The sequence below is a fragment of the Adiantum capillus-veneris genome, unplaced genomic scaffold, assembly GCF_014529385.1.
Source record: "Adiantum capillus-veneris isolate H3 unplaced genomic scaffold, ASM1452938v2 Hic_scaffold_917, whole genome shotgun sequence".
In the NCBI taxonomy this organism is placed as follows: Eukaryota; Viridiplantae; Streptophyta; class Polypodiopsida; order Polypodiales; family Pteridaceae; genus Adiantum; species Adiantum capillus-veneris.
Window position 1 is genome coordinate 15,336 of NW_028221877.1, and position 17,530 is coordinate 32,865.

At 40.7% G+C, this 17,530-nt stretch overlaps 1 protein-coding gene across 1 annotated transcript; it reads right to left on the reverse strand.

Moving 5' to 3' along the window:
• Positions 1–5,965: 5,965 nt before the first annotated feature.
• LOC147416490 (uncharacterized) lies at positions 5,966–7,713 on the reverse strand. The gene is made up of 4 exons (XM_086508315.1): positions 7,214–7,713; positions 6,799–7,057; positions 6,448–6,505; positions 5,966–6,258 (listed from the first exon to the last, which is right to left on the reverse strand). The coding sequence occupies exons 2-4, from the start codon at positions 7,043–7,045 to the stop codon at positions 6,159–6,161; spliced, it is 405 nt and encodes a 134-aa protein (XP_086364441.1). The 5' UTR covers positions 7,046–7,057; positions 7,214–7,713; the 3' UTR covers positions 5,966–6,158.
• Between the last annotated feature and the right edge of the window lie 9,817 nt (positions 7,714–17,530).

Genomic DNA, 17,530 nt, shown 5'->3' on the forward strand with positions numbered 1-17,530 from the left:
GAGTGGCTTGTATGCGTTCCCCATTATATCTCTATAAAATTATGAAAGATTAATAACGTGCAAATACTTGAACAACGTAGGTGATTTGAGGTTAATTGACAAGGCTCAAGTTTGTAGAGTTCCCTTGCTCTAAGACAAGTTGGAATCAATTACCTCTATCACTAGCATGCAAAACATTGTTATTGACATTTGTAGGCAAAAATTACAACTTCAATCTATCCACCCATGTATAGTTAGGGATTTGCAGCTTTGTACAATCTCTACAGTTGGCTATGCTTTTGGGTCAAGGTAAACTATTTTTGTGGAAATTCAAGAAAAATTGGAATATTTTGTGCACAAGTGATGTTATCAAGACTTGGTGGTTACCTTGGTGGTGAGGTTCTTTGAGGAGAGAGATGAGGGAATCCCCCTTTCTACTGTAGTTTCTAAGTTCTATTTGAGATACATTTGGCATTGAACTACTTGGTTGTATAATTTTTTGTCTTGGTGACACTAATTTAACATGTATATCAAGGATTGTTGGATTTGCAAGAGCTAAAAAGCTGCTCTTAGGCTCCGGGTTTTGTTTTCATATGGGAGGTTGTGGGATCCTCTTCACATTCTGGCACATCCCTCTCATAAGGCTATAGATTGCATTGTCTTTCCCTCTATACTATCATATGTGTGGATCCCCTATTATCTAAGACTTGATGGTATCAAGACCAGTCTCATTCTCAATACACTCTTGCCTATATTTATGACCTTCAATGTCAAAATATGAGGATTCTAAACCATTATGATGGAATTCTGGATCCCTTGGGTGGTCGTGCAATTTCTTGTTTTCACTTGGATTTTTAGCTTGACAATATTTTAACATAGATTATGGCGTAATCCACTTGAGATATATCTAAAAAAGATGGAGTATTTAGGATTTGGACTTACCTCCACTAGTTCTCATGTTGGACATGATACACTTGTTATATGCCACACCATGTTGGTCAATAGAAATTGGGTAGTCAAGGAAAATTCCATTTAAAGATAGTAAAATCCGCTCAAATTTATCCTTATGTCAACTAGCCAATTTCATTATGTTTGGTTGCATTGCACTAGCAGCTATGGGCTCTAAGCTTCTTGATTGTCGGGTGAGAGAGGAAGACCCCCCCCCCCCCCCCCCCCCGCCCCCCCTTTGTATGGTCATTTCTATCATTGAAAATTTCATATTCAATACTTTGTTGGTCTCATTCACTATGATTTCATGTACGTGCATAGGCAAACTCTTGATGAGAAGAGTAGTTTGAATCTACCAATTTATACCTTTGATCATACATGTTCTCAATATGTTACGCCATGAATGACCTCCTCCTTTCTATTCATGTGTAATAGTTAGTTTCTTGACTATATTTTTGTCCAGATTTGTCATAAAATCTAGCACCACGGCTACATGTCTTGATTCAACCATTTTTGGCATGAATTTTACTTCATATAAGCTCTCTCTCTCTCTCTCTCTCTCTTCATGGGTTTCAAGCTCAAATGCTATCCACTTGTGGTGGAGCATGTATACACGTCCATCATGATACTCAAAGAACTTTGGAGGGTCAAATTCAGCATTTTGTGAATGCTTCACCTCTACTAGCTATTTCAACGGACTCTTTTTCAAAGCTATCTTTGACTTGACAAAGTATGCTCCTTGATTGTCCCTATCATAGGGAAAAACCTTGTGAAATCTAGATATGTGTAATAAGATCTGGGTTTGGTTGGCCTCTCTGCCCGTCAGTTTATCAAAGGTTCTAGGATGTTCTACCATGTCTCATCCCATTTTTTAGTGTATGTGCTTGGGATTAGAAAGTGTGTTCTTAGTTAAAGGTATCTCTTCTCCTACTGGTATCACTTGGATAGATATGTAAACATGACAAGTTTCACTTAGTTTAGACTACCCTCATACAACACGATGCATTAGTACATGAATTAATTCTCTAAAAAAGAGCATACCAAGCACTTGTGCTATGCTAGGATAGGAGCCATGGCAAGTTTCATTGCTTTTAGTTGGCAACAATGCATTGCAATCCATCACACGCGATGATGGATTGTGATGCATCATTATGACCTTGTTCCAAATTTGAATGTACTAGATTGTTCCTTATGCTCAGGCTAGTCTACCTTGAGAGTTTCCAAATAATTTGAGTGAATTTGGTTTTCCAAAGCATAAATATTTTTTAGCAAGTGTTTCAAGCTTATCTTACACAGATGATGGGATTTTGTGGTCAACTTTTCTTCAAAAAGATCACACTAGGCACTTCCACTAGGCCTTGGTCAAGTTGTTGTCAGATTTTGGCTCTCTCGGCACTAAATTGTCCAAGGGATTCAACAGCAAAACCTCTATGTCTTGACGATTTTTGAGTTTATGCCCACAAGAACGGGTTAAATCTAGTAGTTTTTGGCAATCTATTACAGTTATCTGGGAATCAAGTGCAACTAGGTCAAATTCTAGTTGAGTTTTAGGTCACTCTAGCATATGTTCTTTGTTCAAGGTTTTGTAGTAGTATGGAAAATCTACTAGCGGTTTTCCATCAGGATCTAGGCTGTGGGTCTTGAAATTTCTTCAACTGGCTTGATTTTGTAAACAAGACTATGTTCTCCACACTAGGCTTTATGGCACTCAATTTGGGCTCAATTTGGACAAGTTATGGTCAATTTACTGCTTTCCAAGGATCATTTCTGATATTTTGTTATTTGAACTCAAGGACTGCTCCGGTCATCTAAAATTTTGGGTTAAAAGCTCAACTAGCCAGACGAAAGCACTCTATGCGTGATGTGCTTTTGAGGGCTTAGTTTTGACACGTTTTGACCACAACAAAGTTTATAGGGATTGGTTTTGGGGGGTTTTCAACAGCTTGTGTTTTTAGGTGTGTAAGTTTTTGAGTTAGATTAAAATATCCCACTAGGAAATTCCTTGGGTGCAATAGACAAGGTCAAAGTTTGGACTCTTTTAGCTCTAAATCTAGGTAATGAGTGTTAGTTTTGGCATAAGCCTCGATTACCAGGCTAGTTTGCCTTAGGAAAACCAGTTCAAAAAAACTTTTTTTTTTTTAGTGTGGACTTGTGCGCTTCGTCTCATATTGGCCTAAGATGCATGGAAATCTTTAGAGTAATTATGGATCGCATGGCAAAGCTTTTTGGTTAGTGTCACGTAGCAAGAAAATCAAAGATGGCCTAGCTCAGTTCTTTCCTATTTCTTGTAAGAGGGGCTTGAATTGAGCAGCGGCTTAGGTAGTACTACACCACTGCAAGAGTTAGACTTGGAAATTTGTTCTCCTATGTCTATTAGGAGGGCCTTGAGAAGTTTGTCACACTCTCAATCATCCTCGAAAATAGGTCAATGTGAATTTTCACCTTGTTCTCAACAATCAGGCTTTCCTTGTCTAAATGATGTCAAACAAAATTTTGACTTTAATTTTCAAATTTGAATGGACTTTTATCTATTTTCTTGTATTTGTATCAAGATCTCCTCCTTATGACCCTAGAGATGCATGTGCATGTTAGAACACACAACTTTCTCTAACTATGTAGCTCTAGAGCTACTTCTCTCATATTAAAAGTGACTTTTTTTATGTGAGGTGCAAGTAAAAGATTTTTCAATCCTAGAGATATGTAGAATTTTGTTATAAGCCTTTTTTCCATGCATCTTGAAATCTCTAAGGAATTGTTGTTTGATTCAAAAGAAAATTCTAATGCTATGTGGAATGCTTATCCGTTTGTGCAACTTAACTTGCATTTTGGACTTCAAACAATGTGAATAGCTCCATGCACATTAGCACACACAACATACTTGTGCTTGGTATCATAAACTTACTAGATTCCATGAACGTTTTATCTGTGTCCTTATGACCAATGGCGAGAACAAAGGTGATTGCTTGTAGATAGGGTAGAGGCCTACAACTTGCTACCAAGGGAGTTGCAAGCAAGCATGTTTGCATTCTGAAGAGACATCAATATCGTTATTTCTCCTAGAAGATGATAGTGTTTAGGGATATTCGAGCAGTCTAGAGGTCAACACATCTCTGCATGCTAAAACTTCCATGTCAACGAATGTCCAGTAGATCTACAAAGATTGGAGCCTAGGAAAAAGGTGGAAGAAGTTGATTGTGTTATGCCTTCAAGAGGCTACCGAGGGCTTTTTGATCGATATGTTCGATGATATGTATGTGCCGATGACTCGCACAAAGTGACTAAAGATTATGGTGAGACCCTCAAGAGTGTCACGTGGAGGGAGCCTATGGTGATGAGCCTAACTTGGGTTATGACTCAAGAAAAATACATATGCCAAGGAGTCCTATATACAAGGGCATGACTAGCCCACATAAAGAGTTGGATGGATGGAGCCTTAGTGCGCATTCTCACCCTCTAGTGGCCTAGGAGACTATGGAGAAGGAAATTTTCGTAGTGCAAAAACCAAAAATTTTAGAAACATTCAAACTTAATACACAATACCCATGATCTCATACATTTGTTCAAGTTCATACATTTTTTCAAGTGATTGCCACTTCCAAAACTACAATGTGCAAGCTCTATTGAAGTACCTATGTCCTTAAGAAGTGAGCCACAAGAATGCCGACCACTTTCATCGTGGCAATGCTCTTGCAATTAGAGGAAGATGTTCAATTGTGGGGGCTCCATAGACAAATTTCATTAAGTAAAAAATAATCTTTAGGTAAATTCAAGTTGCACCATATATATATGCATACATACCATCTAGAACAACTCTTATGGTAATAACTATTGAGGTTTATACGTATTCCAAGTATAAAATTTTCTTTGATTGCTTTTCAATTTGAGAGATCATCGCTATGAAATTCCTATGCTCAATATTCGATCCTGGTGCAACTTGAGATCATTCGCTTCTTAAGATAAATAGAACTAAAACATGGTACACAACTTGTATAAACACTAGAAACTTTCCACTTGAAAACCAAAACATTATGAACATGCCCTGAAAAGAGGTTTGAAAGACAATTTATCCTTCCTCTTGGCATTTTCAAAATCAAGATTTTTGTTCATGATTTGTAGTAGGCCTAAAAACTTGGCTTTAAAGCACGATTTTTTTTTCTCATAGTAAATGTAAATTGATGCAGATGTATATGTTAAATACTATTTGATTAAGTTACAAGCATCTTATGAAAATTTTTAAAGAAACAAATTTCAAAATTCGGTGGTAGCTTCACTTCTAAAATTTCTCTTACATTTCTTAAGAACTTATTTGACATTGATTCTCTACAACAGTATTTGACACAACCTAATTGCATCATGATCAAGATTTTAGACAGCTTGTTGTTCACTTCAAAACATAATTACAAAACGTGGCAGAAGAACAAAACACAAGACTGCACCAGCACATCACCTGTCCAATTATAAACCGTGAAGTAGCTATGCTTGCAGTTCAAAGACCCATCCCAATCAACTGTTCAAACCATGGAATTCCTTTAAGACATTTTTACACTAAGCAAGCTCCGTCGCATTTTACAAATGTTGCAGGATGCTATGCAAGACATCTCCACGCTCGACTGCATAACTGGCGTTGACGCACCCAATGCCACTTGTCTCCAGAAGCAAACGAAATGTGCCCTTTTGAGTTTAAAGTATGCAGAACCGTTACGAGGATAAATTTACCATCACCGGCATCTGCCCCAACCCTTCACACAAAAACTTTTCGTGCCTTTGTTCACATAGCCTTTGACAAGCATCCAGAACAAAGGCTTCCAGCACAATAATCAGATATGCAGATGCTTGAAACCATCCTCAATAGCTGTCTCATGCACAGAAACCTTTGCTCCTCAACCAAAGAAACCCACAAACAATGAGAACAAATCGTTTTAAAGGGTCTCATGTGGTATGCATGTCCTTGCTAAGATAGGTCAGAAGCCATTAAAGATATGACAATGACTTCGTCAAGAACAGATCGACCAGATTTACACTGCTCAACAAAGGAACAGAGTGAAGAACTAGAACTTTTGTGCAATAAAAAATTTGGCATACAAAATGGAGACAACCTTGGGTCGCCAGAGCTGACTTTACAAAGGGAATTGAAAAGAGATATGTTTGTTAGTGTGTTAAGTTGATTCTCAGAACTGATTTCAATAGTAATGTGAGCCACCCCCATGAGGGGTAAAGGAAATGAGTATCCTTTATTCTAAAGGTGTGATCCCTTCATCACTTGTCTTGAGCTTCTTACTCACACCATCTAGAACTTCCTCCTCTGAGGACGCTGCTACTTTTGCTTGAACCCTGAAACCATTACACATAGGCAAATCATCAGAACCTGCTAGATTGTAGAGAGAAGCAGAAAAAGATTGTAAAAAGAAAGTGGCAATCCTCCTAAAACTGCAGTTTGCTTGAGATTCAGCTATAAATGCCTACAACATGTTGCATGCAGAACAAAACAAACTTTAACCGGAAGGGGGCCAAATCGGATACCTGTCTTTCCGCTTTTCCAAAAAGCGAGCAAGAGAAGCCTTTCTTGCAAATGGAAGTTCTGCACAGACGAAGTAAATGTTATCCATGATGGCATCAAAGATGTGCAAACTAATGCAACGAGAACAGTCCATACAGCTGAGGGCAACACTCTGCCCTAAGACTACTCCATCGTTAAATGTACACAATGAATGTGATATGATGCATACAGGCATAGGCCTTTACACATCGTACAAATGCGCAGGTGTTTCCATGCATAGTACTCGATTATACACAACCACAGTTAATGTGTCCTCAGACAAGTGCGGGGATGACTCATGCCAATAAGTCCCAAGACAAAAGAAAGTAAATTACCAGCTTGAGTTCGCTTGCTGATAAGCTGCGGCTTTCTCTCTATTTGAGGAGCCTGAAATGGAGACGAGGGAGGGGGTGTGGAAGGCATGCTGAAGGGCTGCTTGTAGATTGATGGCGTGCCAATGGGAGCACACGAAATGGAAGCAGTAGCACTGTTTGTGGGGGCTTCCAAACTTGGGCCACTGGGTATCAGACATGCATCTGTGCTACGGTTCCGTTTCTCATCACCATTTGCAAGAAGCAGCATGATGGCGTGTGCCTGTGAAAGCATAGAAAAGGGCATATAAGATCAAGGCCACACCAGCAGATCCTGTATATGCTGCAACCAGCTTTCGGATGCCAACCATACACCTGATATGCACTTCTACGTGCCAGAAAGCAGGATAGCTTGAAGGGCTGCAGACAGGAGGCATACCTTGTCTGCAGGGACATCGTTGTAGACATTGACGGTTCCCGAGTAGAAGATGGTAAGCTGGGAGCCCGCAGGGATCTGTGGAGGGGCCCCAGGCGAATCGGGAGACGCACGAACCAGGCCGCCAAGCAGATCGAGGGTTATATCCTGGGCTGCTGTCTTCACCAAGAGCAGAGGACTGATCGAAACTGCTCGTCACAGAAAGGACCGATGGCTGAAATAAACAGCGACACGGAGGAGGACGACCGCCAGAGGTTAATGGGTACGAAATGTGCGTCTTTGTGTGTGTGGACGGAGGAAGACGCAGACAGAGATTGCGTGCAGAAGCGAGAAAGAGGAAATAGGCGCGTGCTTGCTGTACCTACCTCTGCCGAAGATCCACGAGCTTTATATGAAAGGAAGCAAATGGCGCTCCTGAGCTCCTCCCTCCCCCTCTCTCTCTCTCTCTCTCTCTCTCTCACACACACACACACACACAAACGTCCCGATGGGCCACTGCGCGAACCTCAGTAAGATCATTTGCGCACATTCCTCTCCAAAGGGAAAGAAACATGTGCTCGAAACACTTTTCTTTAATGAGGATTTGGAATTCCTCTAGAAATCCAGGGGGAGGGTCCCCCCTCCACACTCTCTCTCTCTTTTGCAGAACTGATGGCAGCGGCAACAACTTTCGCTTTGAAATGTTCCTTTGTGTAAATCACACACATGGCACATTGCATTATGCATCCTCACCCTGTTTTCTTGCATTTGGCACACAGGCTCATTGCCATCTTCGTCACTATATGGCACGGTTCTAGGCCAGAGGGGATCTAGGGCTCAAATTTGGGGGCGCGAGGCGGTTTTAATCTCCGTCGTCGGTTTACAAAGTGAACTAGGGGTGAACTGAGGGTGAACTAGGGGCGGATAAGCTAGGGGTGGGTGAACTGAGGGTGAACTAGGGGCGCCTAAACTAGGGTGTGATCATGTGTCATGCCAACATGGACATCGACGCGTGCTAGCATGGTGGTAGAGCATTCGTGTGGCAACCGAGACGTTCCAGGTTCGACCCACACCCCGCGAGGCAGGTGAACTAGGGGTGAACTAGGAGTGAACTTGGGGCGCCATTTTTGCCCCTAGTTCACCCCCAGTTCACTGCGTGATCCGACGGCCGAGATTAAAGCCGCCTCACGCCCCCAAACTTGGGCCCTAGATCCCCTCTGGCCTAGAACCGTGCCATATAGTGACGAGGCATTGCCATGGCCTACTAAAAGACTTACAGGAGTCAACAAACTTTGCGGGTGGTAGAGCTTGAGCAAAGTGTTCTACCAAGTGTCTCAAAGCAACAAGCAAAAATTCTTGTGTTCTCTTCGTATTGAACACGTTTGAATGTTCATCTTCATTCAGAACTCAAAAGGTGCTACACCATCGCAAAAGTGGAAATGGTTTTTTTTTTCCCAAACTTCATTAATGGCATTCTAGACTTTATAATTGATCTTTTTTTTTTAACATTAGCACAGGTGAAGAATTAGGGAGATATGTACATTACTGTACTATTTACACCCCTTTCCAGCAAGGGGTTGTACATTCATACAAGGTGACATCTATCGAAACGCAACTCGTGAGTCTCGAACCCACAACCATGGGGTTACATGACGAAGACTCAACCGGCTAAGCTACGCTCTCTGAATTGACCATATTTTGATGTGGTAGAGACTCTTGTAGTGATTAATGGCCCACCAACAACCATGGGGTTACATGACGAAGACTCAAGCGGCTAAGCTACGCTCTCTGGATTGACCATATTTTGATGTGGTAGAGACTCTTGTAGTGATTAATGGCCCACCAATTGCATTGGGAATGCACCTTCAGACCCCCCATCCCCTTTCGTTGCTGCAAAGTTGATACACTCCTACAGTTGTGTCTACTTTTGTGTAATATATCACCCACCTCTCCCTCTGAGCTCACCTTTGAAAGACCTCACCTATATGTTATAACCCTCATATGCAACCTTCAACCCCACTAGCGCGCTTGACATGTATATTGAAGAGAAGGAGCAGAAGCGTGTGTGTGTGTGTGTGTGTGAGTGTGCGGTGATGGAGAAGAAGAGAGGAATGAGACACAGGTTGTGGACTCCTATCACAATAGTGATTAGGGTTTTGAGTCCTTATTGATTTATGTACAATGAATAGTCAATGTTAGTTCCCGGTTAGTGTCCGGGCCGCCCAACACTCAAGCATGGCACATTGGGCTTTACCACCCCAACAACCTCCCACTTAAAGGACAATGTACCTTTAAGTTGGGGTGACAATGTATATGTACATACAATATAGGTAGACAATGTATATGATCATCTACCCAATGCACATGAGTGCCCGAAAATGTGCAAACCGCTCTGGAGGTAAGCCCTTGGTTAGAAGATCAGTAGGATTCTCACTGGTGTGAACCTTAGCAAGATGAAATTGCTTATCCTCAAGCACCTCGCAAATGAAGTGACACTTCACATCCACATGCTTTGTCTTTGCATGAAACACTGGGTTCTTTGCCAATTGTATAGCACTCTAGCTATCACAATGTAACACAGGCATCTCAACATTGATTCCCAAGTCTCCCACTAGACGGCCAAGCCATATAGCTTCCTTGCAAGCTTCTGAAGCTACAACATATTCAGCCTCTGTAGTAGACAAGGTAATGCAATCTTGCAAACGAGATCGCCATGAGACTGCACCACCAGTGAGTTCAAAGACATAGCCAGAAGTTGACCTTCTCTTGTCCAAGTCTCCTGCATAATCCGCATCCGTGTAACCCATGACATAGAGTTCCTTTCTTCCAAAGCAAATGCACATGTCTTTTGTACCATTCAAATATCTCAAACACTGCCTCCCAATGTTTCTTGCCTCGATTTGACATATATTTGCTAACTACTCCGACTGCAAAAGCAATATCAGGACGTGTAGAAATCATAGCATATCCTAAGCAAGGAGGGCCTTCGCATGGGATACAACAACACTTCCTTGGAAGGCATGGTACTCACGATATGCCATGATGTTTGCATGCATGCAGGAAGTGCAACAACACCTCTCTAGGAAGGCATTGCAAGCATGCGTTACAGAATAATGCCATTCATATGCACCCCATCAAGAGTGATATTTGATACGTACGTTTCTACAAGTATTGCACATTTCATTGTGTCAATTTGGCTTTCCGTATATAAAATTACATGATGTGATTGCAAGTTCCATTAAGCCCAAATAGGGCCAAGACAAGCAGCACCAATGGTGATTAAAGTGCTGCATCAATCCTAAGCTACCGATCCATTATGTGCTCATATGACTGTGCATGTGGTGATTGCACGTACCACGCCATGCCAATGTGTATATAGCAACAAGATAGGGTTTCTAGGCCAACATCAATAGCCTTCCAAATCCACCAACAGATTGCCCACACTTGTGACACCACGTGGGGAACACCCCTTGTCTAGTAGGATGGATGAAATCATGACATGGTCTAATAGGAAAAGGATGTAGCCTCTCTAGCCAATGGATGTAAAGTATCAAGCCTATTTAAGAAGCTATTCTCTAATCAATCAATTGCATTTTGAGTTTACTTCATTGTGTCTACTCTCTACCCTATTGCTCTTGTTATTGCCATAGCCTAATCCCTAATCCTAATCAGTCTAACCCTAACTCTAGGAACATGGTAGAGCTAAGGCTACATCCACCATATCCCAATGCTCACCATCGATGATTTGGGAGACGCTTCCACTCCCTACTAACTCTATACAGATTGTGCTTATTTGGCTTAAGCCATCCTGGTAAACTTTTTTGCAACTCCCAAAGGGGACAACGTTTGTTTTTAGTAATTGTGCTTTCCTATAATTGCAACTCTTTATGATGTCAATTTTGGAAAATCAAGTTCTTACTTTCCTATTATTTCCTCAAACTTGCATGCATTAGTCAATGGCTACTCCAATGCTAATGACAAGTTTGGCTTATTCTTTGTGAATTTCAAGAGCCAATTTGTCTTTTTTTCTAGACCCTGCATGCACTTGCTAGTGATTGCCCATTGCCACATACAAGATTCTAATGTTTTCTTGCAAATCCAATGATGGATTATGCTTCCTTTATGTTTCTTGGACTTACATGCATTTATGGGTGAATGTGGACCACTACAAATGACAAGTTTGTAGTGTAATTTGACAATTGCTTCCCTATTAGGTATCATCCAGTGATATCCACTTGATGATTCTTCTATCAAATTACAACAATACGATTATGCATGCTATGGTGGTCCACTATAGTCAACACATAATTCCTTAATTGATAGTGATCACATGGATCATGGGTTACTGGATGTGCATCTCTTTTTGAGTAGTTCAATTGATGCCTATATTCCGAGGCTTCACATTAAACTACTAGATTTCTAGGGTACATTGTCTCCCATGCTTGTTTTGATTATGTATACCAAGTCACTTGGGTCAGTGTGTAGATAGGTCTAGTAATATTGCTATTGTAATGTTTTTCTCTAGAAGGGAGTGATCACCATCATTTGCTTTGCTTGTCTGCTCTTTTGATGTGATAGCAACTTGTCTCTCCCTTGTCAATCAAGCTTACAAGTAGTAGATACATTTGTAAATGTTGGCTATCTCTTGGATACATTTTCTACTATTATCCAGGCATGAGTTTTTTCTCGTTTCTCTTGAGATCCATACCTAGATAGATTGGTACTTATGTTTGATTCTTGATCTAACATTGTTCCAGTACGTATTTGGCCATTGAACTCTCTATTTGAACTTGGAGCACTGGATAACTGCATAAAATTACATGCTCTCATATGTGGTCTATTCAAGTTGTATCAACCTTATGTATGTTTTTCTACTCGCACAGTTTTGGTGAGAGAGACCATTCAGGCACCTAACAATTGGCCGTGGTTCTCTCTCTCTCTCTACTTTTTGGGTAGGATATATAGAACGACTACTTACATAGACACAAACCTACTCAAGTATGGCAAAAGTCTTCTAGTTAATACTATGAATAACTCAGCCTGTGAATGAAAGATTACTCTTCTACTCTTTGTCTCTACCATTAAATAAGTTGAATTGTTGAATAAAATTTAAGCTCTTTTTTCTCTTTCTCTCTTTCTCTACGTTACCTCTATCTCTCCCTCTCTCTACATTATCTCTCTCTCTCTCTCTCTCTCTCTCTCTCTCTCTCTCTCTCTCTCTCTCTCTCTCTCTCTCTCTCTCTCTCTATCTTCTTCTCTATCGCCCTTTCTCTCTCTATCTCTTTATCGCCCTTTTCCTCTCCATCTCCCTTTCCCTCTCTATCTCTTTCTCTCCCTCTCCCTATCTTCCTATCTATCTCCCTTTCCCTTTCTATCTCTATCTCTCTTTCTCTCCCTATCTTCCTCTCTATCTCTATTTCCCTCTGTATCAATATTTCTCTCCCTCTATTTCTCTCTATCTCTCTCTATATATTACAAGATGAGAGAACAAGATGTAGTCTTACAAGAAAGAAGTATTTTTCTCACATATATTCACTCTTAGAGCATAGATTAGCATAGTGATAATGAAGATGGAGAAGATGATAAGCATGCTTTGAAGCTTGACTTTTGCTTGGGTTTTCATTCCATAGCCAAGAGGTTTTGGTGAGGTTCTCAACTTCTCAAGCTTGGACAAGGAGATGACTTGTGCTCAACACATACCATAATGAGAATGTGTGTGTGAGGCTCGTGGAGAGAGAGAGAGAGAGAGAGAGAGAGAGAGAGAGAGAGAGAGAGAGTTCCATCCTGAAACTTTACTCTAACTTGCTGCTCATTGGCTCAAGCCTAGGACTAGCCAATGAGAGGCTTTCTACGTATCAAGCAAGAGGTGTAGCATTTTGACAAATGTCCTTCTTTCCCTCTTTGAGAGAGAGCTTAATTTATTAATTAATTGAAGCTAAATTCTTATTGGTTCCCTAGGTTAATTGGCCAATAGGAATTAAGCTTGCCAATGGTTTGTTGAATTCTCGTTGGACCCCTTGGTAGATTGTCCAATAGGAATAAAGGAGGTCCTAATTCTTATTGATCCTTTTATTGGGATTCTCTATATTAATTTTTAAGCTTCTTTTAATTAAGCTTAATTCTCATTGGTCCTTCATATAGGCCATCCGATAGGATTCAAGCTCAATTGGGAACAACATAGCTAGGGGCTGACATGTGTCCTTTATGCTTCATGTGGAAGGGTGACTCTTGGTGAGTGAGCGAGCGAGTGACTGAGTGAGTGTGTGTGTTCTCTCTCATCCTCCTACATGTAGGACTCGCCCCCTCCTTTGTAGGAGTTTGTGTTGACTTTTAGCTCAAGCACCTCAACCCTAGCTTGCCTAAGGTCTAATGTTATCCATAGTCTTATCTAATGGTCCTAGGCCTAAGGACTATTAACCCTAACCTTTGGAAGCTTTAATGAAGCTAACTCTAAGGTATTTTAAGATCCATTAGTGTACATTGCTCGTTGGTAGACTATCTCCTTTTGTAAGACACACAGGAGACTGCATACCGAATCCTCCCCCAGCCAACCTTTTACAGAGTAGTCCATGGCCCTTAACCCTAATAGGATCCCCTGTCCACACAAACAGTCTGGCCCTTGCCCTAGATCCTTGACCCCCCTAGGTCGGGCCCTCCCCATGGCCCTTGGCCTGACATTACTTCCCCCTTGGAGAATAGTTTTTGTCCTCGAAAACAAAAGTGAAAAACATATTTTGAAGAGCACTAATGTTTTTGACAGTGGCGTCCTTGCTAGATGCAGCTGTCTAGGTGACCAAAACACTGTGCAGTAGGAGGTTCAATGAAATTAAGAGTATCTTGATTTTCTACATTGTTGTCCCTTTGCAACCATCATATGTAACCGGTCCATATCCAACATAGCATAGAAACTCCATTTAGAACTCACCTTAGCATGCTAAACGAGTTATCACAACAAAGAGATATTTTAAAGAATACGTCTTCTAACTTTCCATGAAAGTAAGTTGCCGATGTTCCTCATCAAACATAAAACCTTCAAAGAAAACATATACGCCTTGAATAGATGGTACTAACTAGGTTGAAGGTATTTGCTCATAACCTTAGATTTTTAGAACCAAAATTGATAGCTCATAGCCATAAATTGATAGAACCCTTGTTTTGAAACCCATAGAACATAGCCCTTAAGTGGTAGAACCCTTGTTCTGCTCACATTGTTGACTAGTCTATAGACTAGAAACCATATTATACCTTCATAAGGTCATATGCTAAATAAATATTTTATTTAATCAGACATCCTCATACTCATAGTCTGATACAACCCATAACATATTTGATTACTCCCATCTGATACCAATGTAAGATACCCAGGAGACTGCATACCGGATCCTCCCCCAGCCAACCTTTTATAGGCTGGCCCATGGCCCTTAACCCTAATAGGATCCCCTGTCCACACCAACAGTCCGGCCCTTGGCCTAGGTCCTTGACCCCCCTAGGTTGGGCCCTTGGCGAGACAATTTTGGACCCCTATTGAGATGCAACCATCCCTTCTCTTGGTCCTCTGTTGAGATAAGTCTAGCAACCCATTTTAACAGTTTAACTCTTGTTCCCATTTATCTTCCCATATTAAATGATCAGTTTAACATGAGAAAATCATTTGGGATAGTTAGATATTAGTTTTTATGACACTAATATTGAGTTTTGTACTTCAACAAATCTACATCATGCAAATCATTATTGATACATATTGGATCCTCTCTTGTACCTAATCTACTCGGATAATCAGCTATAGCATGTTCCTTTCCTGGTGTGTGGACAATCATGAAGTCAATCTCTTGTAAATGCAACATCCATCTAGCTAACCTTCCTATTAACAAAGGCTTCTTAATCAAATACAATAATGCTTGATGGTCAATATAAAAATCACCATGTTGCTCAATAAATATTATTTAAGTTTGTTTAAAGCATACACCATCTCAAGAGCTTCTCTCTCAATCATAGTATAAATCCTTTCAACTAGCATCAACACTCTATTAGCATGGTATACGTGTCTAAACCATCCGCTGACCTTTTTCCACATATGAATGGCTCCCATAGCCATATCAAATGCATCAACAAACACATGAAATGGTAGAGTCCAATCTAGAGGTTATCATACTTAAGCCAAAGATAACATCTTCTTTAACATCTCGAATGCCTTCTCTTGAGGTTCAAACCAAACAAATACCACATATTTCTTTGTCAAATGAGTAAGAGATATATAAATATTTGCCAAAATCCATTTCACCTATCCCACAAACCGGCCTACCTCCTTGACAAAAAAATCTTTAACTACTTTGATAACCTCAATTTTCTTCGCACAATAGATATCCTACCTTGGCAAAATTCCACTTTTGATAGCTATATCGGTTGAGTTCCATCTTGAACATCCTACATCTCTCAAGAACCCAAAAAATCCATCCAAAAATCTATACATCTCTTGTCCTACTACAACATCCAATATTGCATCATAGAATGGCCTTGGAAATGGATTAGTAATGGTTGCTACGTTTAATGTCTTGTAATTAACACACACTCTCAATTTTTCATTCTTCTTGGGTACAACAATAATAAGAGATGATAATGACAACTTATTGATTGGTTTAATAAAGCCTACTATCATCTTTTCAATTTCTTCCTTGTTGACAGGCCAACCTTTCAACAACGCTTCCAAAAAGATTCCATGAATATTCCTCAAATATTCTCTAAAGATTCCATTTGAAGATGCTGATGAGGTGATGAAGATGAAGATGGATGCTGTAATGTGAAGATACAAGCTCATGGACATCATTGAATATCCCGTTATTATTATTTTGAGCCATTACGACCACTTTTGTAATGTTTACAGGAACTTCATATTTTAAGTCGGCAATTGTATTTTGCTCGCAGATGCTTGTTGGATGAGCAAAGCTAGCTCACGGTGTTGTAATTAAGCTCTATAGAAGCCCTCGGACAAATCATGTCATTTTGGCTGGACATTAGGTTTTCTAAGACTTAGTATATAAACCAAAACCTAAAGCTTTGTAAAGTGATATCTAATAATCTTATCTTCTATGTCGATTGGGAGACTACGAGAGAGTGAGAGAGAGAGTGTGTGTGTGTGTGTGTGTGCTACAAGAGCTACGGTGGTCGGAATCGAAAACGGAGAGCAGTAGCGTGTTGCCCACTAGGAGAGATACGTGTTGATGCTTACATCACACGCGTTCGTCTGTGTTTTGTCAGATTCACCTGCAAGCTACTTTTGGAGTTTCGGTGAGTAAACGTTGTCCATTTTTACATTTCAGCATATCCACGCGATCAGAGTGAGTAGAGCTACGCATTAGGCATCTTAGTTTTTGGAAACGTCAACTTGTAAAAACCTGTTAGACATCCTACGTGATTCTGCACCGGGTGTTTTTGGGTAGGGTTTTGGGTCACGGACCTTAGGGAGAGTGGCCTATTGGTGTTGATAGGATATCCCTCAAGTTTCGTAACGTTTCGAGAACGGCTTTTGGCTTGCGGTAGCATCATAGGAGACTCTCATATTCACAGAACCGATGGCATGTAGATTTGATATCTCTGTAGGAAGTAGTCATTAGTCGGTCGAGTAGAGGTTGACACCCTTTGCTTGCTTCCACGCACCTGCGGGTCGAGCTCCGTCCTCAGTTAACATTATATGTTAGGTGAGTTCTCGCTATGTTGACGTCCATCGCGGCGTATCCGCCAACATTGGCGCTGCTGCCAGGGACGAGGGCCGTGAGTAGGTGACTGAGACTAGTCCTTGAGGATAGAGGTCCCTCTGGCTTGCCAGAGTATATTCATTCTTTTAGATAGGATCGGAGAGTGGTGGACTCTTTTGGTCTTAGAGGGAGTCTAGGGAGCGCGTGTGTCTGGCCTAGATCCTTCGACTTAGGTAGTATTAGGTAGGAGTAGGTGTGGATTGATGGGGAGTTGGTGAGGTGGAAGAGGTGAAAAGTCATCGACTTGAGCATCAAAAATTTCACCATCCCATGTGATGAGTAGGAGTAGAGTAAGTAGGACGTACTGATTTTCAACTTGAGCATATCATGCATGTCGTATTTGCTACTAGGCTCATCAAAGTTGTGAAAACATAAAATCAAGGAAAAAGTAAAATTGCATTTGGATGCTTGCTTGATGATTGATAATTTTTGTGAGTAGTCCAAAGGGGTTGGCAGAGCTTAAGAGAAAGTTAGAACTAAAAAAATCACAATTCTGTCATTGGGGACATCCTACGCGTAGGATGTCTCTAGAGGTAAAACTATGAAGATTTTGAAAATTATGATATCACCAATGTGTATAATGGAGGTG